The 26,253-nt window shown below is 44.0% G+C and overlaps 1 protein-coding gene across 8 annotated transcripts in view; it reads left to right on the top strand.

Annotated features, from left to right (window-relative positions):
• Positions 1-26,253, top strand: part of ctnnd2 (catenin delta 2) — a 1,121,748-nt gene that overhangs the window by 547,927 nt on the left and 547,568 nt on the right. For 6 of the 8 annotated variants that reach the window (XM_033017096.1, XM_033017092.1, XM_033017086.1 and 3 more), the window contains one exon: positions 13,879-13,991. In XM_033017096.1, the coding sequence (XP_032872987.1) occupies positions 13,879-13,991 (113 nt within the window). Of the gene's footprint in view, positions 1-2,183; positions 2,477-3,300; positions 3,435-13,878; positions 13,992-26,253 lie in introns of those variants that run through there. The other 2 variants (XM_033017105.1, XM_033017121.1) reach the window with 2 other exon arrangements.

Raw genomic sequence — 26,253 nt, 5'->3', positions numbered from 1 at the left:
CGCAAGGCTCAGTGCTGGGACCCCAGCTATTTACAATATATATTAATGATCTGGATGAGGGAATTGAAGGCAATATCTCCAAGTTTGTGGATGACACTAAGCTGGGGGGCAGTGTTAGCTGTGAGGAGGATGCTAGGAGACTGCAAGGTGACTTGGATAGGCTGGGTGAGTGGGCAAATGTTTGGCAGATGCAGTATAATGTGGATAAATGTGAGGTTATCCATTTTGGTGGCAAAAACAGGAAAGCAGACTATTATCTAAATGGTGGCCGACTAGGAAAAGGGGAGATGCAGCGAGACCTGGGTGTCATGGTACACCAGTCATTGAAAGTGGGCATGCAGGTGCAGCAGGCAGTGAAGAAAGCGAATGGTATGTTAGCTTTCATAGCAAAAGGATTTGAGTATAGGAGCAGGGAGGTTCTACTGCAGTTGTACAGGGTCTTGGTGAGACCACACCTGGAGTATTGCGTACAGTTTTGGTCTCCAAATCTGAGGAAGGACATTATTGCCATAGAGGGAGTGCAGAGAAGGTTCACCAGACTGATTCCTGGGATGTCAGGACTGTCTTATGAAGAAAGACTGGATAGACTTGGTTTATACTCTCTAGAATTTAGGAGATTGAGAGGGGATCTTATAGAAACTTACAAAATTCTTAAGGGGTTGGACAGGCTAGATGCAGGAAGATTGCTCCCGAAGTTGGGGAAGTCCAGGACAAGGGGTCACAGCTTAAGGATAAGGGGGAAATCCTTTAAAACCGAGATGAGAAGAACGTTTTTCACACAGAGAGTGGTGAATCTCTGGAACTCCCTGCCACAGAGGGTAGTCGAGGCCAGTTCATTGGCTATATTTAAGAGGGAGTTAGATGTGGCCCTTGTGGCTAAGGGGATCAGGGGATATGGAGAGAAGGCAGGTACGGGATACTGAGTTGGATGATCAGCCATGATCATATTGAATGGCGGTGCAGGCTCGAAGGGCCGAATGGCCTACTCCTGCACCTAATTTCTATGTTTCTATGTTTCTATGTATTACTGCTGCACTTAGTGTCCCTTTGTGTAAACCAGCATCTGCAGTTCCTTGTTTCTAACATTTTGTGCAACCTCATACGTTACTCCAATGTCATCCTCGGGAATAAAAATAGAACATAGAGCACAGGAACAACCCCTTAATCCCACAATGTCTGTGTCGAACATGATTCCCACACCAACTCGCACCTGCCTGCACATAATCCATAGCCCCCCCCCATTCCCTGCATGTCCATGTGCCTATCAAAAAGTCTCTTACATCACACTATCATATAGAATGGAAGTGAGTTTATGGGCAGTCACGGTGGCGCAGCGGTAGAGTTGCTGCCTTACAGCGAATACAGCGCTGGAGACCCGGGTTCGATCCCGACTACGGGTGCTGTCTGTATGGATTTTGTACATTCTCCCCGTGACCTGCATGGGTTTGCTCTGAGATCTTCGGTTTCCTCCCACATTCCAAAGACTTATAGGTTTGTAGGTTAATTGGCTTGATAAATGTAAACATTATCCCGGGGATCGCTGGTCAGTGCGGACTCAGTGGGCCGAAGGGCCTGTTTCCGTGCTGTATCTCACAACTAAACGGAACTGAATCTGTGGCACGCTGCTTGTTGTGAATTTGTGTCAGTGCCTTGATCTGAAGTAAAACACTTGAATGTGTAATGGAATTTGATACATTGATAACTTTGTAAAGGGAATTGGCTGCACATTCGAAGGGGACATTGGGTTTGAGTGGGAGTACCTCAGGAAAGTGACACGGTGGGCCAAATGACCTTATTGGAGTTGGATTCTGTGATATAACATGAGCTGCAGTACATTTACACTGAAATGAAACATAATTCTTGTATGTAAAAAAAAGGGGTTTGTGAAAGATTCAGTACCTTTTTTTTCTCCCAGTTCATTCTTCCTCAAAGTGCCTTTGAAATGCAGTATTAATATCAGCCCCTTCTCAATCAACCCTTTAATCTGCCGCTGAATGAAAATTTCACGCCAAAATCTCAGGCTGTGGATTTCAGACCTTCGTCAGTTAATGCTTCAATCTGTGCCGCGCATCTCAATTTTTATCACGCTGCTATCTTTTAACGTTGGAATGCAGCTTGCCTCAGGAATCGGAAAGTAAGAGTGCTGATTGGAAAATTGCAGGACTTGGCTTTCACGGCTACCGAGGAGGCCTTTTGTGGTGAAATGTTGCATAAATAATGCCAACAAGGGTCGAAATTCAGTGGTTGCCATGGAGACCTTTGTGCCTGGGTGAACTCCATTCTACTGCGCTTGGAAGGCAGTGAGTACTCGGGCTGCCTGCATCGGATGAGGCATTTCTAATGAGGAGAAAAAGTTGTTTGCTCATTGGAAAGAATGTTAACTTGGAGGGACTTGGAGTATTTTGCTTTGCTATTTATGTAGTGTGGTCCATCCTCAGGTACTTGAGTTGGAAATCTATCGCCCTGAAGTAATGAGGTAATGCTGACTTTTTTTTTCAACAAATGCTTGTGAATTGGGTAAGGTGCTTTTGTCCTCCGGTTTGCCTTGCCTACAATGCATGCAGTGGCTGACAGCATTTATTTTTTTTCTGGGGCAGGGAGGGAAGGGAAATTAATTCTGCTTGTCATGTGAACATGCGTTCAGATAAGAATGGAGACTTTTAGGAGCCAGTTTGATCTACAACAGTTTATCTTGTCGTTTAATGTATACTGTACAAGGCTGAAGATAATTCAACAACAAAAATATCCTTGCCCACAAACACTTGCTAACAAAACCGTGTAGCTGGTGACCATTTGCTGATGATTCGATGTCTGCACCAGTTCGCCCACGACTCCATCCCTCGCATTCAAAACTTCAGGTTGTTGCAAAATACTTCGACTTATTTTCCCTGATCTCCATCTCTACTCCCCTCCCTCTGTACCCTCTCCACCTCCCCCTCCCTCTCTATACCTTCCCCCTCTCTCTCTACCACCACCCTCTCCCTCTCTATACCCCTCCCCCTCCTTCCCTACCCCCCCTCCCTCTCTGCCGCCCCTCACTCTCTACCCCCCCCACCCTCTCCACCTCCCCCTCCCTCTCTACCCCCTCTCCTTCTCCCTCTACCCCCTCCCCCTCCTTTCCTACCCCCCCTCCCTCTCTGCCGCCCCTCACTCTCAACCCCCCCCCCCCCCACTCTCTACCCCCCCCCCTCTCTAGGGAGGGGTGAGTATTGGGAGTATAGGTGGGTGGTGGAATATTGCGTTTGGGGACCAGCCCTCCCCTGTGACGCCGCATTAACCCCCCCCCCCCCCCCCCCGCGTTGGGGGACGGGACCCCGCGGGTCCCACTTAGTCTAGTTTCACATAAAATTGCTAGTGATCATCATCCTCCAAGAACTGGAGGCGGGAACTCTATAAAAGTTCTTCAAAGAAAGAAAGTGTGTGCATGTGAAAAGGTAGGTCTACTAAGCGCTTGTAGTGTTATGTAATGATGAATCCGTGCGGTGAACAAATAGAGTTAGCATGAAACAAATAAATATAATCAGCTTCTATACCACCTCCCCTCCCCCGTTGACCCGGAATCAACGTGCCTTAGACGACAATGCCGCTGAGATCTGTAAAGCCTTTATGTTGTGTATTCGGGTCTAGTCTCGGTTGTTGTATTGTGTGCCAAAGGTGTTATTTCCAGTTGGTTTGAAGAAGAGGCAGTGTGATTTTCATGACCGCGTGGTCCTCTCGACCTTTATCTGCGGCTGCTAAAGTTTTCAGTGCTCACAGTGCACTGTGTTGATGTGCGGTATCCCTTGGGTTATGTGGTCTGCTCTGAACTGAGCAGAATAATATTTTATCAAGACATTGCACTGATTTAAAAGGGAGGCTCGGGAGAAATGTTCCCTACGTTGGGTGAGTCCAGAACCAGGGGTCACAGTTTAAGAATGGGGGGTAGCCGATTAAGAACTGAGATGAGAAAAAGCTTCTTCACCCGGAGAGTTGTGAACCTGTGGAATTCTCTGCCACAGAAGGCAATTCACTGGATGTTTTCAAGAGAGAGTTAGATTTAGCTCTTCGGGCTGAAGGAATCAAGGGATATGGGGAAAAAGCAGGAACGAGTTACTGATTTTAAATGATCAGCCATGATCATATTGAATGGCGGTGTTGACACGAAGGGCTACTCCTACACCTATTTCACTATGCTTTCTATGTTTCTAAGATAAGGCGGCAGAGAAGCATTTGGTCCACAATGGGAATTCCCTCATTGAAGGACTTTTGATTTGAGAATTAAGGGACAGAAGTTTAGGGGTAACATGAGGGGGGACGTGTTTACTCAGAGAGTGGTAGCTGTGTGGAATGAGCTTCTAGTAGAAGTGGTGGAGGCAGGTTCGATTTTATCATTTAAAAATAAATTGGATAGGTATATGGATGGGAAAGGAATGGAGGGTTATGTTCTGAGTGCAGGTAGATGGGACTAGGTGAGAGTAAATGTTCGACATGGACTAGAAGGGCCGAGATGGCCTGTTTCCGTGCTGTAATTGTTATATGGTTATATGATGAAGCTGGGGCTTCTGTGCTTCATTTCGATGGAACTATGAAGCTTTGTAACTTTATTAATACAAATGGTCAACTGTGACCGCGGATATCAGGACAACAGGGACATCTGGTCTGGAATGGGAAAAGGGAAAGGAGCCAAAAAACTGGAAAATATCCAAGATGTATTTTCAACTATGTACTCCCCAGCAAAATACCCAAAGTGCCTCAGGGTTTTGCTACATTATTCAACTTATGCTTTTATCCTTATTTTTCATAGAACAGTGTATAGAGGAAATTCAAATCTTAGGGAAATTCAAACATCGGGGACAAATTAATCATTAAGGACCCCTCACACCCCAACCATGGACTGTTTGCCCTCCTCCCATCAGGGAGGCGGTACAGGAACCTCAGGTCTCGCACCAGCAGGCTGAGGAACAGCTTCTTCCAAAACACCATTACCCTGCTGAACTCACAGGCCTGGCGCTAGCCCCTCCCCCCCCCCCCCCTCCCCCTTCTCATCAGTATTATTTATACTTTATATCATTTATAGTTAAGCTTTTATTCACCAGAATATAGCACATGTCAACCTTTGAACCTTAACAACTATCTGTATATATGTATATGCCTATGTACTTACACCAATATATCCTCAGTTGTATATATTGTCTTAATCAGCATTTTACTACTTTGCACTCTGGTTAGATGCTAAACTGCATTTCGTTGTACCTGTACTTGTACTATGTGCAATGACAATAAAGTTGAATCTAATCTAATCTAATCTAAAAAAAAAATTCAAACTTTGGGGACTGCGAGAGGTGGGGTAATACAAGATGGCAATGAACCAGAGATGCCAGAAGTGGAGGGATGCGGACATCTGAACGGGTTGTAAAACTAGAGGAGTCAGGATTGTTTATTTGTCATCTGCACTGGATATGAACGGGAAGGATTTCATTCTTATTTGCTACAGCTTTAGAGGTTTCAAAGATTAGGGTGCAGGAAGGAGGACAACGCTACAAGAGTAATTTGAACTTGTGGATTATCATTTTAAGACCAAATAAAACTTGTGCAGAGGTATAGTTGAAAGATCTATGGCATTCCAGAAATCTTTCCCTAATTTTGTTCAAAGCAGAGTCCAAAACTCAGTTGTGGTAACGGAAAACAAATAAATCTTTAGTTACTGGAATTTGAAACCGAAACAGAAATGCTGGAACAGCTCAGCCAGTCAAGCAACACCTGTAGGGAAAGTAATCAACTAACATTTCAGATCAAAAGCCCTTCATCAGAACTACTGTGGTAAATTGAGATTGGAGAGGGACATTCACAGAAAAAACGTGGATGATTAAACATAGCAATTTCAGAGCTAAAGGTTTTGGATAAGCTGTTTTGACCTGACATCTTTGCAAATAGTCCTTTATTGGTCCATTGGACAAACTGGACAAACTCTGATGCTGGAAATAAAAAGAATCTTCTCAGATCACGAATAAATTTGAGTATAGGAGCAGGGAGGTTCTACTGCAGTTGTACAGGGTCTTGGTGAGACCACACATGGAGTATTGCGTACAGTTTTGGTCTCCTAATCTGAGGAAAGACATTCTTGCCATAGATGGAGTACAGAGAAGGTTCACCAGACTGATTCCTGGGATGTCAGGACTTTCATATGAAGAAACACTGGATAGACTCGGCTTGTACTCGCTAGAATTTAGAAGATTGAGGGGGGATCTTATAGAAACTTACAAAATTCTTAAGGGGTTGGACAGGCTAGATGCAGGAAGATTGTTCCCGATGTTGGGGAAGTCCAGAACAAGGGGTCACAGTTTAAGGATAAGGGGGAAATCTTTTAGGACTGAGATGAGAATAACATTTTTCACACAGAGAGTGGTGAATCTCTGGAATTCTCTGCCGCAGAAGGTAGTTGAGGCCAGTTCATTGGCTATATTTAAGAGGGAGTTAGATGTGGCCCCTGTGGCTAAAGGGATCAGGGGGGATGGAGAGAAGGCAGGTACAGGATACTGAGTTGGATGATCAGCCATGATCATATTGAATGGCGGTGCAGGCTCGAAGGGCCGAATGGCCTACTCCTGCACCTATTGTCTATGTTTCTATGTTTCTAAATATCCACTGAATGCCATGGAGCTGGGAAACCTGCTGTGGTTCAAATCTGGACTATGTCATTTCGATGATGGCTCTTCCTTGGCACCATTTTTTTGGGTAATTTTCAATGCTTTCCGAAATGTTAATATATTTTAACTTAAGAATTTGGGTTATTGTGTCTGTCGGCTAAAAGTACTGCTCACAATGGAGGGAAAGAAGTGAGGGATGCATGAGATACTATAGTCAGAGACATGCAGTTCTCTTTGGGGCATTATGGTTCTGAAGGTGGTCCTGAAAAGAGAACTGTTGATGCAACTTCCATGTACTTGGAAGATCCCATCGGACATTGTCATGCCAGTAAATTACTTCTGAAATATAGCCAATGTAAGGGAGGAAATATCGCAATCACTTTAGACTTCTAAATTTTAGAGATACAGGTCGGAAACAGGCCCTTCGGTCCATCGAGTCCATGCCAACCAGCAATCGCCCCGAACACTTGCATTATCCTATACACTAGGGACAATTATCCTATACACTAGGGACTGTAAACTCCTATCTCACCAGGGACTAACTTTTACTGGACCACTCTACTGCTTTTTTTTAAATTGCTGTTTTTTTCCCTTTTTCCTTCCGCCCACAATATTTAATATGTAAAAGAATATGTGATTCTGTTTGTAGTTTGTTTGGTTGTTTGTTTGTTTGTCTTTTTGCACAAAGTCCGCGAGCATTGCCACTTTTCCTTTCACTGCACATCTCGTATGTGTATGTGACGAATAAACTTGACTTGACTTTTACTGAGGCGAATTAACCTACAAACTCTTTGGGAAGAAACCGGAGCAGCCTGAGAAAACCCACATGGTCCCAGGGGGAACTTGCAAACTCCGTACAGGCAGTACCCGTAGTCAGGATGGAACTTGGGTCACTGTAAGGCAGCAACAGTACCGCTGCGCCACAGTGCCACCCCCTTTGTGGACAACAGACTATAATGTGATAAATATTCACAGCAGCACGGCCAATAATCCTGACCTCGGCCGCTGCCTATGTGGAAATTGCAAGGTATTTCTTTGACCGTGAGGATTTCCTGTGGGTGCTATGGCTTTGCCTCACATCCCAAAGACGTGCAGATTGGCATGTCAATCGGCCACTGTAAATTGTCCAGGTGACTGGAAGAATTCTGGGGAATTGATGAGGAAGTGGAGAGTGAAAAAAAATGGGCTTAAAGTAGGATTAGCGTAAATGAGTGGATGAAAGTCTGCATTGACATTGTGACCCAACGAGCCTGTTTCCATGCTTTCTGAGTCCATAAATACTGGATAATATCTTGAGTTTTATGGCTAGCTAGGATGATGTGGTTAACTTTCCTGAAGTTATGCCAGGGGACCTTGAAGTGTTCTTCAATCTATTGTTTAATCCAAAACACAGCATCTTTGATATTGCTTTGGTGTCTCAGTATCAGCATATGTGTTCATGCTCCCACAATAACAATTGAAACCACAATCATCTGACTCAAAGGTACGCGATAATCAACCTGGCCACATCTAACGTGATAAGAGAGAGGTACAAAGCTAAAGAAGGATTTGGGTCATATTTCAGTCATATTTTATGTGCACTTGATACTTTGTGAGAATTCTTACCAGGCTTGAGCAGAGTGAAGTTTTGGTGGGTTTTAGAATGAAATGTGGGAATGAAAACTGACGATGACTATGATGCTTGTTCAAGTTAACTGCATTAAAGAATGAAACTCAAAACTGTGGACAGGGACAAAGTAATACTTGACAGCTGAGTTGTAATGGATGCTCAGAATGTTTTAAAAAAGAGTAATCTAATATTTTTGCTTACATATGAATGAATAAATAAATGAACAGGGATTATAAATAAGCAAAATTAGGTTTCAGAAATCCTGGTAAATTAACCCAGAATTAGAATAGGGCAGCACGGTGAGGCAGTGGTGGCGTTTCTGCCTTACAGCATTTGCACTGCCGGAGCCCATGGATGCTGTCTGTACTGAGTTTGTACGTCCTCCCCGTGACCGCGTGGGTTTTCTTTAAGATCTTCTGTTTCCTCCCACACTCCAAAGAAGTACAGGCTAGTAGGTTAAATTTATTGGGTTTGTATACTTGGTATAAGTGTAAATTATTTCTGGCTTCTGGACATCTGAATCTCCCTGAGGGGATCAATAAAGTATTTATTATTATTATTATTAAATTGTGTAGTAGGCTTGTGTTAATGTGAGGGGGGTTGCTGGTTGGTGTGGACTCGGTGGGCCGAAGGGCCTGTTTGCGTGCTGTATCTCTAAACTAAACTGAACTAAATCACCCACAATGGGCATGTGAAGTCTGAACTGACTATAGAGCATTGAATTCACTTTCCAACCTTGCTGATGTGCATGGTTACATTCCCAGACTCGGAGGCAAGGGTGCTGTCAACTGAGTTACATCAACCACGTAGCAATTATGTGGGAATAGTTGGACAGAGTCAACAGGGGGTCCAATTGGAATTGTACCATCTTCATAAGCTGACTTCACGTTGTTAGGGAGTGATTTGAGAGTTCTCAGTTTCATCACACAGCAGTGGTTATGATGATCTCCAAATCCTGCACTCTGTTGCTGAAATATTGGAGCATGTCTTGACTAAAGATTGCAGTTTACAACCAGACTGATTTCTTGTCTTCTCTTAGCCTCCATGTCATGTCCCCAGCTCCAACTCCTACAGCCATCTATTTAGCACTTCAATCTTTCCACAGTTAAAGAATGTTTCCCATTTCCTAATTTCCAAATTAGCAGACATTGATACTACCTGTACCTCATTTCAGTTCAGTTTAGTTTATTGTCACGTGTAACGGGGCTCGGTGAAAAGCTTTTGTTGCATGCTAACCAGTCAGTGGAAAGACAAACATGATTACAATCGTGCCGTTTACAGTGTATAGATACACGATAACGTTTAGTGCATCAGTAAAGTCAGTAAAATCCAATCAATGATAGTCCGAGGGTCACCAATGAGGTAGATAGTAGTTCAGGACTGCTCTCTAGTTGTGGTAGGATGGTTCGATGGCCGGATAACAGCTGAGAAGAAACTGTTTCTGAATCTGGAGGTGTGCGTTTTCACACCTATACCTTTTCCCCGATGGGAGAGGTGAGAAGAGGTGAGAAGAAGGCCAGCGTGTGACGTCCTTGATTATAGAAACATAGAAACATAGAAAATAGGTGCAGGAGTAGGCCATTCGGTCCTTCGAGCCTGCACCGCCATTCAATATGATCATGGCTGATCATCCAACTCAGTATCCTGTACCTGCCTTCTCTCCATACCCCCTGATCCCTTTAGCCACAAGGGCCACATCTAACTCCCACCTAAATATAGCCAATGAACTGGCCTCAACTACCTTCTGTGGCAGAGAATTCCAGAGATTCACCTCTCTGTGAAAAATGTTTTCCTCATCTCGGTCCTAAAATATTTCCCCCTTATCCTTAAACTGTGACCCCTTGTTCTGGACTTCCCCAACATCGGGAACAATCTTCCTGCATCTAGCCTGTCCAACCCCTTAAGAATTTTGAAAGTTTCTATAAGATCCCCTCTCAATCTTCTAAATTCTAGCGAGTACAAGCCGAGTCTATCCAGTGTTTCTTCATATGAAAGTCCTGACATCCCAGGAATCAGTCTGGTGAACCTTCTCTGTACTCCCTCTATGGCAAGAATGTCTTTCCTCAGATTAGGAGACCAAAACTGTACGCAATACTCCAGTTGTGGTCTCACCAAGACCCTGTACAACTGCAGTAGAACCTCCCTGCTCCTATACTCAAATCCTTTTGCTATGAATGCTAACATACCATTCGCTTTCTTCACTGCCTGCTGCACCTGCATTATGCTGCTGGCCTTGCCGAGGCAGCATGAGGTATAAATGGAGTCAATGGAAGGAAGGTTGGTTTGTGTGATGGTCTGGACTGCGTCCACAATTCGCTGCAATTTCTTGCGGGCTTGGATGGAGCTGTTCCATCCAATTCAGCAAGCATTAAGGTCATGTTTTGGCACATAATCTAAACCACGCATCCAGAGCAGTGTTGAAGAGTGCTGCACAATCAGAAGTTAAACCAAAGGTTAGTCAAAAGTGGCACCTTTCAAAGAACAGGGGAGTTCTTTGTGGCCTGAATAACAAATTAGTTTGAAAGGATGTCATTATGACAAGATGTAAAATGTAAAGATAATTTGCGTGTGTTTTCTATATTGGCATTAATTGTCATGAGTAGAGCATTTCATGAAGGCATGAAAGATGCTACAAACATACTACATTCTTTTTGTGCTGAGTATGAAATGAGTTCTTGGAGAGCATAATATAAATGAGCAGCTTAATAAAAAAGGAAAGGAAGATGCATTCCTAAATGTGACTTTTGTATTTTTTGTACTGATGTGTTTTGGTCAAACCCATGCCATTTTTTGTGTTGCATCAGTGTGTAATGCTGGGAAGGGGAGCAGTTCTGGATTTACCTTTAGAAAATGAACCTGGAGTATTGGAAGGCGCATCCCTTGTTGTCTGTCATCTTAGCCTCGGCAGTCAATGAACCATACTACATTTCCTTAGGTACACAAAAATGCTGGAGAAACTCAGCGGGTGCGGCAGCATCTATGGAACGAAGGAAATAGGCAAGGTTTCGGGCCGAAACCCTTCTTCAGACTGATAGGGGGTAGGAGGGGTCGGGGAGAAGAAAGGAAAAAGGAGGAGGAGACAGCCCGAAGGCTGAGGGAGAGATAGGAAGGGGAGGAGATAGCAAGGGCTAACAAAATTGGGAGAATTCAATGTTCATGCCACCAGGATGCGGATTCCCCAAGTGGAATATGAGGTGCTGTTCCTCCAATTTCCGGTGTTGCTCGCTCTGGCCATGGAGGAGGCCCAGGACAGAGAGGTCGGATTTGGAATGGGAGGGGGAGTTGAAATGCTGAGCCACCGGGAGGTCAGGTTGGTTAATGCGGACCGAACGGAGGTGTTCGGCGATACAATCGCCAAGCCTACGCTTGGTCTCACCGATGTAGATCAGCTGACATCTAGAGCAGCGGATGCAATAGATGAGGTTGGAGGAGGTGCAGGTGAACCTCTGTTGCACCTGGAACGAGGACTTGGATCCTTGAATGGAGTCGAGGGGGGAGGTAGAGCGACATTTCCTTGTTCATCGTCTGCTTTGACCTGTCCTTTTCACACCTTACATGCTCTTTGTACCCTTCCAAATCTGTAGCTTCTCTCTCCCCTGACTCTCAGTCCGAAGAAGGGTCTTGACCCAAAATGTCACCCATTCCTTCTCACCAGAGATGCTGCCTGTCCTGTTGAGGAACTCCAGCACTTTGTGTCTATCTTCAGGAGAATATTGTTATGCTAGTGATCACGAATCAGGTGGATTTAGCATAGCTATGGAAAAGGGTAAGCATGAAATGGGAGTTACAAAGCCTGTTTCATAAATGTGGATTGGATTAATGACTATTTATGGCAAATTGTGCTCAGAACAATCAGAGGCATTTAAGGATAAATGTGTTCACATTAAAATGATTTTTTTTTTTTTAACATTTATTTTTATTAGAAGTAGTGTACAAAAGTATAAACCGCGGCATATGACATAATACATTCATTGTACAGCTTCAATTTTAATTTTTAGCTAAGATGAAATAGAAAAAGAGAGAAAAAGCAAGAAAGAGAGAAAATGAAAGAGAAAGTGAATGTGTAAGAATGGAACCCCTAGACTACCAAATAAGTGTAGTCGAAGAGTGAGTAAAATAAATGAGAAAAGACAAAAAACAGAAAGAAAAACAAAAAGTGATGATTATACCTGCTTCATATCTCTCCCCACCCATCACCCAACCCGTAAATCGGTTTAATTTCCGAAGTTGTGTTGCACCATACTATCCTTGTAATGAATCAATGAATGGAGTCAATGTCTTTGAAAATTGCTCTGGTTTTCCCATTAAAATGATTAAGAAAGAACTGCAGATGGTGGAAAAATCGAAGATAGACAAAAATGCTGGAGAAACTCAGCGGTGAGGCAGCATCTATGGAGAGATGGAATAGGCGACGTTTCAGGTCAAGACCCTTCTTCACCTTCTTTGAGACCCATCTCGACGCGAAACGTCGCCTATTCCTTCTTCCCATTAGAATGTGTTAACTCTTCCAAATCTTGTGTACGATGGATAAGTCATCACGAGACTGGGATAAGGCAAAAACAAGGCCTTTGTCAGACACTGAAAGCTTTATACGATATGGAGGAGCAAAATTGAATGGAAGATTGGAAATCAAAAAAATATGGACAAAAAATAAAAAAATCCAATTACATTAAGAGGGTTGACACATCATGCTGGAGTAACCCAGCAGGCCAGGAAACGTCTCTGGAGAAAATGGATGGGTGACATTTTTGGTCAACACTGTTCTTTGGAAAGAAGGGTCCTGACCCGAAGGACACCAGAGATGCTACCTGACAGCCTCAGTTACTCCACCACTGTGTCTATATCTTTAGTATAAACCAGCATCTGCAGTTCCTTGTTTCTACATAAAGAGGGAAAAACACCACAGATTATTAGGGACAAAAAAGTTATCTGAATGTGTCGGTGGAGAATGTGGATAAGATTCCTGAAGAATACTTTGTAACTGCCTTTACTAAAGATAATGATATGGTTGTGATGAATCAGTATGAAATATTAGATGGGATAAATATAATAATAGAAGTATCAAGGGAATTAGCATCATTGAGAATAGATACATCACATACCCACTTATCAAAAACTCTATGCTGTTAAAAGTAGCTAAGAAAGAAATTACGGAGACTGACGTAAATATTTTAACCCCTCTCTGGTGTGAGGCAGTGGGAGCACTGTTATTGTAGTAGCATTATTTAAAAAGAAAGCTTCATATTTGAGAATTAAGGGACAGAGTTTAGGGGTAAGATGAGGGGAAACTTCTTTACTCAGAGAGTGGTAGCTGTGTGGAATGAGCTTCCAGTGGAAGTGGTGGAGGCAGGTTCGATTTTATCATTTAAAAATAAATTAGATAGGTATATGGACGGGAAAGGAATGGAGGGTTATGGTCTGAGTGCAGGTAGATGGGACAAGGGGAGAATAAGTGTTTGGCACGGACTAGAAGGGCCGAGATGGCCTGTTTCCGTGCTGTAATTGTTATATGGTTATAAAGCCAGGTAAAAAAATATGACGGAGAAATAATTTGAAGCTGTATCATATCCCATCCCTCCATCCTGCATCTGTCCTGTTCTCGTGGCTGACGTCAATGTTGTCTTTTCCTCTCCCCTCCCGCAGGAGCTGCAGTTTGAAAGATTAACCAGAGAGCTGGAGGCGGAGCGTCAGATTGTTGCCAGCCAGTTGGAGCGATGCAAACTGGGATCGGACACGGGCAGCATGAGCAGCATTAGGTATGGATTACGCACCTTGCCTCTTTACTGTCATGCTGTGGTCTGCAGCGAGCTGTGGAGCGGTGCTCAAAGCCAAGACTCTATGTGTGAATATATGAAACAGTCGGACATCTTGCTGGATTAAAGAGGTTGATGCAATGGTGAAATGAGCAGGTGGAAGGAAAAGGTGTACTTGTGTTAGCTTACCTGTGTGCCATGTACATGTGTTTTCCAGTCGAGGAACCCTCTCTCTGACCACTGCAACTTGATTGATGATTGATGAGAGTTGTAAACAGACCACGTTAGAAGAAGAACATGTGAATCTTTTCCCTCACATGCACCTGCAACCCCTGTGGTGAAGCTGGGAAAGAGTTAATGCAACAACACGTTCACCCCCTTGAAAATACACTCTCTCCACAAAGGACTTCCTTCATCAGTCTGAGTACACAAACTGCTCCGTCTACTCAATCATGTAACGGCAGCTAAGGAGCAGAGTCCATTGCAACCTAATGTTACTCAAACATGAAAGTAATTACGTCCAAGGTTTCCTGCACTATGTTATAAGTGCATTTGTAGGGGCCACACTTAAGATTTAAGCAAAGTATAGTTGCGGCCTGTGTATCACCGAATATTTTGATACATGAGCTCCATTCTATATCGTCAATAATTTAATTGGGACATTTTGTACTGATAAAATGCTTATGGTGTGGGGAAAAATGAAATGGATCCCGGGTTAAAATACAGCAGAATACATGTTCCTCCTCATAGACACAGGCTGTGTGACATTGCTATCATCCACCCTAACAACACATTATTTAGTTTAAATTTAAAAGCCCATTCTTACCTCATGGTGCTCTTTTACATGGGGGTGGGGGAGGCAGGTTGTGTAGGCACAATGTAATGGTGGCGGCTTATATTTGCAAATTAACCGTGTAGCATCCTCCCCTCAATAAAGTGAAAAACTGCATTGCCGAATTTGTAGAAATATTATTTTGGGTCCAAGAGGCACCAGTTGTTTGTTCTGGCTGCCACACTAATGTTAAATAATTAATCTTACCCTGCTAAACCATGACGGGAGAATCCTATCTTTGGTTCTCCCGGTAGGAGAAGGAATCAGAGTATCCTGAAAGGCTAAACTTGGGCTTGATGTGATGGTGTGAAACAGAGCACAGCAAATTGGCAAGGACATTTTTCTATGCCCCTTTACTAACCCCAACAGAACTCAAAATAGGGAGAGGTGGGAATCAGACTGCTGATTTGCTTAACACATTCATGTGAAGTGTCTGACATTGACAAGTGTGAAATGGTAGTGTCACCAAAATGTATTTCATTGGTCATGTTAAGGAATAATGCCAAATATGGGGAAGTTGTTTTATAAACCAACTTGTTTGTTGAAAGCTCTACACTGGTTGTGAATTGTAGAATTTTTTAATATCTGAAGAAGGGACTCTACCCGAAACATCACCCATTCCTTCTCTCCAGAGATACTGCCTGTCCTGCTGAGTTACTCTAGCTTGTGAATATGAGTGTTTAAGAAGGAACTACAGATGCTGGAAAATCGAAGGTACACAAAAATGCTGGAGAAACTCAGCGGGTGCAACAGCATCTATGGAGCGAAGGAAATAGGCAACGTTTCGGGCCGAAACGTTGCCTATTTCCTTCGCTCCATAGATGCTGCTGCACCCACTGAGTTTCTCCAGCATTTTTGTGTACCTTTGAATATGAGTGTTTGTGTTTCCATTGCCATGAATCTTTAGCCACCAAACAGTAATCACTCGCCTTCGTAATCAAACAGCTGAAACAATGGGCCATTGTCAGACTTAACATAGAAACATGGAAACATAGAAAGTAGGTGCGAGAGTAGACCACCAGGTCCGTCGAGCCCGCACCGCCATTCGCTCATGGCTGAACACTAAACAGACACACTTACCCACAAACAGTAGACACAAGACACAGAACACAAGACACTACCCTCCCCTTTATACCGCTATCACCCCTCTCCACCCCAAGAACCTCGTGATCTCCTGGGGGAGGCAAAAAACCTTCATTATTCCCCTTGTTTATGATCTCATTGAGCCCGGTTTAGTTTCGCTGGAATCTTAAAGCAAGCCCCTCCACCCCTTCTTGCCGTAACATCGTAGATACTCTGTCTTTGAACAGCTCCCTCATCTGTACAGTCTGAGAACAGCACTGACTGGGTCTGGAACTAAAGTTAAAGATATTCTTCTCACACTTCTCAAGGATCCTGCCAATAGCTGCAGGATAAATGTCGAACAAAAAGTCTCTCTTGAGGCACAGAGGAAATTCCAGCTCCACATAATCAGTTTATTCACTGCTGCATGCGTGTTGCTCGACAGAATGGGGTTGCTGTGATTGATCAGCGGAATTGGTGCCAGTTGCCCGAAGTTTCTCAACTCCCGTTAAAGTGACAATGACACATTCAGGTCATCCTGATGACCTTTATCATGACACGATGCTGTAGGGTTTCCAACTGTCCCGTATTATCCGGGACATCCTGTAAATTGGGTTAAATCGGTTTGTCCCGTACGGGTACACCCTTGTCCCATATTTGACCGCTTCTACTTGGGTCGAGGGGACTGTCGGTTCGGCCCCGCCTCACCCATCCCAACATAGTGCAGTTCATGGAGTGCAGCAGCAGTGCCTCGCCCGTGGCCCCATCGGTCGGCAGCCCGGCCAGCTGTCCGACCTTCAGACCTTCGCTTACCGCCGACACCACCACCTTCTCATGGCCGATCATCAGTTCATGTGTTGGATGCTGTACCGGACTTTGCGCGCAACAACGCACGCCAGGGCCAAACCTCCTCGGCTGGCCTGCCAGCTGGGCTTTGTGTGCAGTCCAGCTCCCGGGCCAACTCATCATTCACCCAGCCAAGGCCAAGTCGATCAACGAATTGCCGTCGGGAATTTGTCCCTTATTTTGACCTTTCATCCCTTATTTGGGAGTGAGGAAGTTGTCAACCCTACAATTCTGGCACATTAGCTTATGATTCTCATTTCTGGCTCAAACGAACCTTGGGGATATCTTTTCATGACTTGCACTCCTGCACTCACTACTCCCTAGCCTCAACAATCTACACTAGCCTAAATATTCTATGGCAAATGGACAATAAAGCTTCCTAACTGAAGATAGACACAAAAGGCTGAGTAGCTCTGGAGAGATGGAATGGGAGATGTTTCAGGTTGAGACCATACTTCGGACTCTTCTAGTCTGAAGAAGGGTCTCGACCCAAAACATCACCCATTCCTTCTCTCCAGAGATGCTGCCTGTCCCGCTGAGTTACTCCAGCATTTTGTGTCTATCTTCAGTTGCTCCAGCTTTTTGTGTATATCTTCGGTTTAAACCAGCATCTGCAGTTTCTTCCTACAAACTTCCTAACTGGGTGATTATAGCTGATAGTCATCCATTTCTTTCCCAGGGGGGTTACAGTATTTTTACATAATGGAAGTACTGAAAATGCCCACTATAGTTCCCTGAAGTTGCACCCAACACTTGATTGAATTCTTGGGCACTTCAGGAGGGCTTCTTTGAGGCATGTGAACTTGAAAGTGTGTTGCATGTTGCAATTATAAATGATTGTGTATACAAACAAACTGGCACTGGGCTGGGACCAGACCGCCAAGCTTGTTGAGTGCCAACAACTGGCCCTTTATTCAATGTCGTACTGGAGCAAAAGGTAATTTACTACATGGATCACTGCATTGGGTCATTCTACTTGCCTACAGTCAGAGAAGGTGAACAGTTTTCCTCTGGAGAAAAGGGACACAAGCCAAAGGTTTAGTTCTCTATTCAGCCATCAATAATAGCTGCTGCTACCATGGTAGCTGCACATTGGCAGCACAGTAATTTGGATGGCACATCGTTCCCATTGGTCTTGTTGTCCAGGAGGTTTCCAGTAATACAGGCAATATTTCCCCAATCCAAGGTCGGTGTACTGAATCATTGCCACAGAGAGTTGCGTGACTGGTGTTACTTGTGAGGTTACTGGATTTGGGCAATTCTTTCCCCTCTGAAATATGACTAATCTGAAAAGTTTCCATCCCATCCTGCTGACTGACTAATAGATGGTGTCCAGTATTTTGCATTTAATTAGCATTGAAGTTTGTGTCTGCTGGGCATTCTACTGAAAATGATTCTGGATCCAAGAATTAAATACATGAACACTTGTATGTGTAAGTGTGACCATTGTACTTAGGTGAATGTATGTTTGGGTGGGGTTAGGGGGGGTGTATTTGGAGAGTGGAGAGGCAAGTTGAGTATGTAAAAGGGTGGCGAGATAAAGGTGGAAACTAGCTGTTCAGATGGGACTAAGTGTTGGCCTTCATAAGGCATGTTGGCCTTCATAACAAGAAGATTTCAGTATAGGAGTAAAGAGGTTCTTCTGCAGTTGTATAGGGCTCTGGTGAGACCACATCTGGAGTATTGTGTACAGTTTTGTCTCCTAATTTGAGGAAGGACATCCTTGTGATTGAGGCAGTGCAGCGTAGGTTCACGTGATTGATCCCTGGGATGGCGGGACTGTCATATGAGGAAAGATTGAAAAGACTAGGCTTGTATTCACTGGAGTTTAGAAGGATGAGTGGGTATCTTATAGAAACATATAAAATTATAAATGGACTGGACAAGCTAGATGCAGGAAAAATATTCCCAATGTTGGGGGAGTCCAGAACCAGGGGGCCACAGTCTTAGAATAAAGGGGAGGTCATTTAAGACTGAGGTGAGAAATTTTTTTTCACCCAGAGAGTTGAGAATTTATGGAATTCCCTGCCAGAGAGGGCAGTGAAGGCCAAGTCACTGGATGGATTTAAGAGAGAGTTAGATAGAGCTCTAGGGGCCAGTGGAGTCAAGGGAAATGGGGAGAAGGCAGGCACGGGTTATTGATAGGGGACGATCAGCCAAGATCACAATGAATGGCGGTGCTGGCCCGAAGGGCCGAATGGCCTCCTCCTGCACCTATTTTCTTTGTTTCTATAAGTGGATGTGTGCGTCTAGGCGATTGCTCTATGGCTGTGTGTGATCAGGTATATGTGTCACATCTAGTCCCACCACCTGTCTGGCAATCAAACAGCAATTTGCTTCATCTGAACTTAGGGAATTGAGGGGTGATGGTCAGTATAAAGAGCTGAGGGGTTGGACCAAGTGCTGGTAAATGACAGGTAGCGTCAGGATAGGAGGAGTGGATCATATGATTTGGGAAGGTTGGGAGGTGATTGGTGTGGTTATTTATAGATAATGGTATCTGATGGGAAAGGAAGGTGAACAAAGGGACAAAATAAGGGAGGAGGGAGAGGCAGGTAGGAACAGGGGATTTAAAGGGAGGAGAGTGCATCTACATGTATACCCTTCTTTTCCAAAAACACACTGTCCCCTCTCACCCTGTTTCTTCCCTACTCATTTCAATTGTGCATCACCCATATACATCTTCCATTGGTTCCAAACCCCCTCCCACTCTTAGACACAAAATGCTGGAGTAACTCAGCGGGACAGGCAACATCTCTGGAGAGAAGGAACGGATGATGTTTCGGGTTGAGACCCTTCTTCAGACAGAACTTCAGTCTGACAACTTCAGTCTGAGATGCTGCCTGTGTGCACCCCGCTGAGTTACTCCAGCATTTTGTGTCTTAGGGTGGGAGGGGGTTTTGAACCAATGGAAGATGTATATGGCTGATGCACAATTGAAATGAGTAGGGAAGAAACAGGGTGAGAGGGGACAGTGTGTTTTTTTTTAATTTGTACAGTAAACTACAATAGTACAAGCCAGATATATCTTATTTCATTTATTGTACCCCTTCATTTTTTAAGCTTTAAGGAAAGATATAGATAAAGAAAGTAGAGAAAGTGAGAGAAAGAAAGTTGTGTTCGTGTAAAAGAATGATCAATGAGAAAAAAAAACAGTGACCCATTGGTTAGAGAAAATAATTAAGAAATAGACCCAAGAAAAGAAAGGAGGAAAAAGGAAAAAAAATACAAAAAACAAAGCTCTATTATAAAAACCGCGCAAAAGGGATATACCAACTTCATATTTTCCCTCCCCACTACTCCAGCTTTTAGTGTCTATCTTCGGTTTAAACCAGCATCTGCAGTTTCTTCCTACAACTCCTCCCACCATTCCCATTCTCTCCGTTGTTCTCATCCGACCTCCCTTATTTGGTCCTATTCTCCACCTTCTTTTCTCAGCAGCTTAAACCCCCCACCAATCTTCTCCCAGCCTCTGCTCTCTCTCCATCTCCACCCCTCCCTCCCCTAACGGACTCCATCCACCAAGCCACCCCTGCACTTGTACGCAACGATCACTTGCCAGCTCTTGCCCCCACCCCCCTTATCTCTGTACACTGGACCTCCACTCATTCAGTCCATATGAAGGAATGATATGTACTTTCGGCAGTCCATTTCCCTTCACAGTTGCTGCTTTCCCTTCCTTCCCTCTGGAAGGTGACTCCGGACTGTCAAAGCTGCCACAGCCAGGCATAAAACATTTTTATCCACGAGTAGTTGCTCTACTCAACAGCCAAAAATCTGTAGCCTCCCTTTGATCTGGTATTTTGTTGGTTCACATGCTTGATCAATGGTGCTTTATCATTAATGTTTTATTATTATTAATGTTTAGTGTTTTCTGAGTCATTCGTCACTGTCACTGTATGTCATGTTGTTACTTGTGGGCGGAGCACCAAGGCAAATTCCTTGTATGTGCCTACTTGGCCAATAAACTTACTTACTTACTTACTTACTTACCCACTGAGTTCCTCCAGAAGTTTTTTCCTCACTCCTAACCTCAGGAATTCCATTCCTAGATTTCCCCGCCTCTCTCTCATGCTCCTATGAATGTTTAGTGTCGGGGTATTCGCAGCATTTGGAGGCGCTGTCACAGAAGTTATTGCCAGTTTTTGCAGTGAGTTAATGACAGAGGGAAGGGACAGGTTGAATTAAGTGAACACTTTAGGTTGCACGATGTCCCGTTTTTTACAAGTTATGTCAACACTCAAGGTGAGAGTAATCTCTCAAAATCCTCAAGTATGCCTTATTAATGCCAGAAAGCCCATAGAGTGTCACACATGAGTTATTTACCATAAAATACACACAATGCAAGCAACTCTTAAAGTAACTAGTAACTGTAACCCTCTTAAGATGATGATTACAAAATGATGGAAATGCCATTGAATATCTACGGTTAGGTACTTTCTCACCAGAGATATTTATTATCTGGCCCTTTTGAAGTACAAATGTAACCTGTCACTTGCCAGCTCACAACTGATTATCCCCTGGAGCTTGCTAGTACAGTACAGCACAGGAACAGACCCATCAGCCCACAATGTCCATGCCTAACATCATGCCAAGATCTAATCTCATCTGCCTGCATATGATCCCTCCATTCCCTGCATATCTATATACCCTATCTAAAAGCCTTGTAAATGCCACTTTCATCTGTCTCTTCATCTGCCCCAGGCAGTGCATTCGGCACCCTCTACCCCCTATGTAAAAAAGCTTGCCACCCACCCACAAGTTCTTTAAACTTTGTCCATCCATAGAAACATAGAAACATAGAAAATAGGTGCAGGAGGAGGCCATTCGGCCCTTCGAGTCAGCACCGCCATTCATTGTGATCATGGCTGATTGTCCCCAATCAATAACCCGTGCCTGCCTTCTCCCCGTATCCCTTGACTCCACTAGCCCCTAGAGCTCTATCTAACTCTCTCTTAAATCCATCCAGTGATTTGGCCTCCACTGCCCTCTGTGGCAGGGAATTCCACAAATTCACAACTCTCTGGGTGAAAACGTTTTTTCTCACCTCAGTCTTAAATGACCACCCCTTTATTCGAAGGCTGTGGCCCCTGGTTCTGGACTTGCCCAACATTGGGAACATTTTTCCTGCATCTAGCTTGTCCAGTCCTTTCATCCTATGTCCTCTCGCCTTTGACATTTCCATGCTGGGAGAAAGGTTTTGATGGTCTATCTATGTTTCACATAATTTTCATACAGTTCCATCAAGTTTTCCTCAACCTCTGGTGCTCCAGAGAAGACAACTCAAGTCTGTCCAACCTCTCATCGTCTGAAGAAGGGTCTGGACCTGAAATGTCACCCATTCTCTCCAGAGATGCTGTCTGTCCCACTGAGTTACCCCAGCATTTTTTGTCTTAATTTCGGTTTAAACCAGCAACTGCAGTTCCCTCTTACGCACTTCCTTTAAGTTAGGAATGATCCCGACTGCTGGAAAGTTTTCCCCTAATTGCTATTGACTTCAATTTCATGGGAGCTTCGTATTGCCATGTTTTGTTACAGTTAACTTAGATGTTCATTGTTGTCCCAGATTTACTTAATTGGAGTTTTAATTCCCTAGTTGTGGATTAAACAGATTTCTCTGATTAATGTATTCATTACAGTACACTAAAACACTATATTGCACACTGTATGAGGTGGAGCAGCTGACAGTGTGGTGTGGAGAAAATAACCTGCTCCTTAACACCTTAAAGACCAAGGAGATAATAATAGACTTCAGGAAGAATAAAACGGACATGGTACCATTAATTATCAGAGGGGACTGTGTGGAGAGGGTGGCGGATTTCCGCTTCCTGGGAATCCATATTGAGGAGGACCTGACGTGGAGCGTGAACACCTCTGCGCTGCTGAAAAAGGTCCAGCAGAGACTGCACTTCCTGAGGGTGCTCAGGAAGAATAACATCACTCAGAGACTGCTGCTGTCCTTTTATCGGTGCTCCATTGAGAGCCTCCTAACATACTGTGTATGCGTATGGTACACCAGCTGCACAGCGGCTCAGAGGAAAGCGCTCCAGAGGGCCATTGACAACGCCCAGAGGATTGTCGGATGCCCTCTCCTTACCTTGGAGGACTTACACAGTTCCCGCTGCATCAAAAAATCCCAGAGTATTATAAAGGACATTTCCCACCCCGGACACTCCCTGTTTGAACTGTTACTGGACATTGTCTTTGTTAGTAAATAGTTTATCCTGCCTGATTCCCTGGAAGCATTAGTACAGGAGTCTTGTTAAGCTGGGATATAGCACCAGGCAGAATGAAGAAAGTGGGCTTCGTGAATTCTAGGTGTAAGGGGTGACTTTCATTTTCAGAATACATTTTAAGAGGACACACATCACCTGGCACTTGGGATTAAATCTACAATAACACAGTCATAGAACAAAGTACTTTCATTTATTTATATTACATCTTTATTTTACAAGAATGTTTACAAGGATGTTACCAGGACTAGAGGGTGTGAGCTATAGGGAGAGATTGAGTAGTCTGGGTCTCTATTCCTTGGAGCACAGAAGGATGAGGGGAGATCTTATAGAGGTGTACAAAATCATGAGAGGAATAGATCGGGTAGATACACAGAGTCTCTTGCCCAGAGTAGGGGAATCGAGGACCAGAGGACATAGGTTCAAGGTGAAGGACAAAAGATTAAATTGGAATCTGAGGGCTAACATTCACACAAAGGGTGGTGGGTGCATGGAACAAGCTGCCAGAGGAGGTAGTTGACGCAGGAACTATCCCAACATTTATACATGGATAGGACAAGTTTGGAGGGATATGGACCAAACACGGACAGGTGAGATTAGCATAACTGGGACATGTTGGCTGGTGTGGGCAAGTTGGGCCGAAGGGCCTGTTTCCACACTGTATCACTCTATGACTGACTATGTCTCTGTAACCTGCCTGAATTCAGAACATCTCAAGATGCTTTAAAGGTAAGGAAGACTAGTCAGTGCTGTAAGATCATTTTTATGTGACTCGTGGAAAGAAAATAAAGGCACGCCACAGCAACACAGAAGGTGTTGAATAATTCTAACCAACAAGATGTTTTTCATTCGCATTTCGAGGAAGTTTTGATGCGTGTGGCATCATATCTAGAACTTGTGGGGGGGGGGGGGGGTTGTACCCATCACAGATTTTACATTGTTGATGTATTTTTTTGTTCTCCCTACTGTTATCCATACGCAGTTATTTTTAATGATTAGAGCAGGCCGTGCAATATACTTAGTTCTCTCTTCAACCCAGCACCTTATGTCTCCTTATTTTTGTACCTAGTCGAACCTGCGCTGCTTCTGAAATTGATTTCACAACTTGCCCACTTAAGATTCCTTTCACGCTGACAGCTTTGCTGATAGATTCTATTTATAGAAAGGGCACAAAGTCACAAACTGAGAAGATCTTTCTTTTATCTGAAGAGCTATTAGCCATTCCCATTCCTCTTCATCTCTATGCTGTGAGAAAGGTTCACGCTATTTGCAGTGTAATCGATTTGCGCCTCTCACGGTTGCTGCCACCTCGAGTTTAACCAACTGTGGAGCTCAGGAATCAATCAGTGCATTCTGGCCATTTGTTTAACGAGCATCTGCTTCAGCCTGGAATTTTCTACGTACACATTCAGAAACTCAGGAGTTGCCCATTCAAGCCTGTTCCACTGCACAGTTTGATTTAGTTTACTTTAGTTTAGAGATACAGCGCGGAATCTAAACCACTATGTCCGCGCCGACCAGCGATCCCCGCACATTAACACTATCCGACACACTAGGGACATTTACCTTTACCAAGCTAATTAACCTACAAACTTGTACGTCCTTGAAGTGTGGGAGGAAACCGAAGATAGAAACATAGAAATTAGGTGCAGGAGTAGTCCATTCAGCCCTTCGAGCCTGCACCGCCATTCAATATGATCATGGCTGATCATCCAACTCAGTATCCCGTACCTGCCTTCTCTCCATACCCCCCTGATCCCTTTAGCCACAAGGGCCACATCTAACTCACTCTTAAATATAGCCAATGAACTGGCCTCAACTACCTTCTGTGGCAGAGAGTTCCAGAGATTCACCACTCTCTGTGTGAAAAATGTTTTTCTCATCTCGGTCCTAAAGGATTTCCCCTTTATCCTTAAACTGTGACCACTTGTCCTAGACTTCCCCAACATCGGGAATAATCTTCCTGCATCTAGCCTGTCCAACCCCCTAAGAATCTTGTAAATTTCTATAAGATCCCCCCTCAATCCTCTAAATTCTAGCGAGTACAAGCCGAGTCTATCCAGTCTTTCTTCATATGAAAGTCCTGACATCCCAGGAATCAGTCTGGTGAACCTTCTCTGTACTCCCTCTAAGACAAGAATGTCTTTCCTCAGATTTGGAGACCAAAACTATACACAATACTCCAGGTGTATCTGGAATTCTCTGGAATTCTCTGCCGCAGAATGTAGTTGAGGCCAGTTCATTGGCTATATTTAAGAGGGAGTTAGATGTGGCCCTCGTGGCTAAAGGGATCAGGGGGTATGGAGAGAAGGCATTTACAGGATACTGAGTTGGATGATCAGCCATGATCATATTGAATGGCGGTGCAGGCTTGAAGGGCCGAATGGCCTACTCCTGCACCTATTTTCTATGTTTCTCTATGTTTCTATATCCACTACTAGTTACATCCTCGAAAAATTCTATAAGATTCGTCAGACATGATTTACCTTTCGTAAATCCATGCTGACTTTGTCCAATGATTTCACCACGTTCCAAATGTGCTGCTATTCCATCTTTAATAACTGACTCTAGCAGTTTCCCCACTACCGACGTTAGACTAACTGGTCTGTAATTCCCCGTTTTTCTCTCTTCCTCCCTTTTTAAAAAGTGGGGTTACATTAGCTACCCTCCAATCCTCAGGAAATACTCCAGAATCTAAAGAGTTTTGAAAAATTATCACTAATGCATCCACTATTTCTGGGGCTACTTCCTTAAGTACTCTTGGATGCAGCCTATCCGGCCCTGAGGATTTATCTGCCTTTAATCCATTCAATTTACCTAACACCACTTCCCGGCTAACCTGGATTTCACTCAGTTCCTCCATCTCATTTGACCCGCGGTCCACTGCTATTTCCGGCAGATTATTTATGTCTTCCTTAATGAAGACGGAACCAAAGTAGTTATTCAATTGGTGTGCCATGTCCTTGTTCCCCATGATCAATTCACTTGTTTCTGACTGCAAGGGACCTACATTTGTTTTACATCTTTTCCGAGATGGGTTTACATCTCGGAAAAACCCACGCAGTTCACGGGGAGAACATATAAACTCCATACAGACAGCACCTGTAGTCAGGATCGAACCCGGGTGTCCGATGCTGCAGCGCTGTAGGGCAGCAACTCTACCACTGCACCATCGTGCCTCCGTGATTAAGGCAGGCTGTCTCTTAACTCATTGCTTCACCTGCTTTTAATAGCTTGCTTAACAGAAATCAACCATATGTAGCTTAAATATTTTTTACTCAACTCTGCAATT

The sequence above is a fragment of the Amblyraja radiata genome, chromosome 2 (assembly GCF_010909765.2).
Source record: "Amblyraja radiata isolate CabotCenter1 chromosome 2, sAmbRad1.1.pri, whole genome shotgun sequence".
In the NCBI taxonomy this organism is placed as follows: domain Eukaryota; kingdom Metazoa; phylum Chordata; class Chondrichthyes; order Rajiformes; family Rajidae; genus Amblyraja; species Amblyraja radiata.
This window is presented reverse-complemented; position numbering and strand designations above follow the sequence as displayed.